The sequence below is a fragment of the Zerene cesonia genome, chromosome 20, assembly GCF_012273895.1.
Source record: "Zerene cesonia ecotype Mississippi chromosome 20, Zerene_cesonia_1.1, whole genome shotgun sequence".
Lineage (NCBI taxonomy): Eukaryota > Metazoa > Arthropoda > Insecta > Lepidoptera > Pieridae > Zerene > Zerene cesonia.
Window position 1 is genome coordinate 10,804,904 of NC_052121.1, and position 1,616 is coordinate 10,806,519.

Genomic DNA, 1,616 nt, shown 5'->3' on the forward strand with positions numbered 1-1,616 from the left:
CGCGGCGGGCGGCTCGGCGGGCAGGCGCTGCAGGCGCAGCGCGCGACGCAGCGCGGCGTCCTCGCAGGGGCTCCAGTCGGGCGGAGGCGCGGCGTGGTCGCGCAGCGGGGGCGGCGCGGGGCGCGCGCGCGGGCGCGGGCGCGAGCCGGCGCGCTCGAACAGCGAGGGCGGCGCGGGCGCGGCGCGCGCGGGGCGCAGGCGGCGCGGGGAGCGCGCGGCGCGCGGGTCGCGCCAGCGCACGGGCGGCAGCAGCGCGTCGGGCGCGGCGCCCCGCCGGTACAGCGCGCGCGCCCAGCTGTCGCAGTACACGTCGCCGTCGCTGGAGGGCGGCGTGGGCGGACACCACATCTGCAAAGGGAGCGCGGTTAGAGGCGGCCGACCGCAGACATGTCGCGAGCGGAAGCGCTACTCACCGGCATCCTCTCCGACGCGCCGACGTCGCACACCCACACCTGTAAGAGCCACTTTTATCATTGTATCTCATTCGTTTTCCCCATCTCAACTTTCACTCACCACATCGATCTCCTAGACCCTTATTGTCTTTAACTATCACACAAAGAAGTTATATAATAGTTAATGATTTCACCACATTAAGAACATTAGTAAAACTTTTTACGTATTCATATCAATTGGTTTTATATGTCATTCCCATTCATATCACAGTACTACAAGATAAACATTTACCTTTATCAGAGAAATGACAATGCATCGGAAAACGAATTAACGAACATGCGCAAGCCACAACCCAACTGTATGAGTAGGCATTGTGTGTATATGTTGTTGTGTCACTAAATAATATAATATGATAGCAAAATATACTAAATTACTGTTGAATTTGGAAGAGCTCCTCCACTTCGGGTTTAAATTTGTGTTTAGCATATTTATTCTATATCGCGTTTAAAAAAGAATACAAATTGGTTTTTATATTTACAAGCTTATTTTAAACTTTTATTTTATGAAAACCTATGTATGGATCATTTGCAATGTTATTGAATCCAATATATAATATAATAATAAACATTCCCATGGTTCAGTTTTGGAGTTAATTTGCGAAAAAAAAATTGCAATGCATAGATTTCGAGTCGAATTGACTCTGTCAACTATGAGCAAAGTGTGCGTCAGAGAGGCATTACAGAGGAGCGCTGAGCGCGAGGCTTTAGCAGTAATTGTAATTGTGTGCACGTGTCATAATTTACATAAAGAACTTGCACATGGCGTTTCTTTCAGTGTTGGATAGTCCATTTATTGAGGAAGGCTATAGATTATATATTGTGGCTTGGGCAATTCAGATTACTTGTTTTGTTTTTGTAAGAAAAAGTTAACTTTTAGGTCTACTTCCTTTCTACGTTTAGAGATAGAAATTGTTGACTACTCTTCAATTCGTTAATACATTCATTTGCTTGTTTGGCTTTAACGCTAATCGCTCTAATGAACATCACATGTATTTATCATTTCTTATTTCAATTTAAATATATATTCATCTATTTTTTTTCATATTATTATTTGAAATATATATATTTCGCATTGGAATCGTTCTAATCGGTTCTAGAAGCAACTGAATAACCATAAGTGGAGTACGGTCGTGCAGCGGGCGACACCGAGGGGCGGGAGGGGCG

At 46.6% G+C, this 1,616-nt stretch overlaps 1 protein-coding gene across 1 annotated transcript in view; it reads right to left on the bottom strand.

The window, feature by feature from the left end:
- LOC119834901 (E1A-binding protein p400-like) overlaps positions 1-1,569 on the bottom strand; it is a 3,529-nt gene extending 1,960 nt beyond the window's left edge. Inside the window, exons 1-2 of the mRNA XM_038359420.1 lie at positions 414-1,569; positions 4-348 (exon numbers count right to left, since the gene is read on the bottom strand). Coding sequence (XP_038215348.1) covers positions 4-348; positions 414-419 — 351 coding nt within the window. The 5' untranslated portion in view covers positions 420-1,569. The remainder of the gene's footprint in view (positions 1-3; positions 349-413) is intronic.
- Between the last annotated feature and the right edge of the window lie 47 nt (positions 1,570-1,616).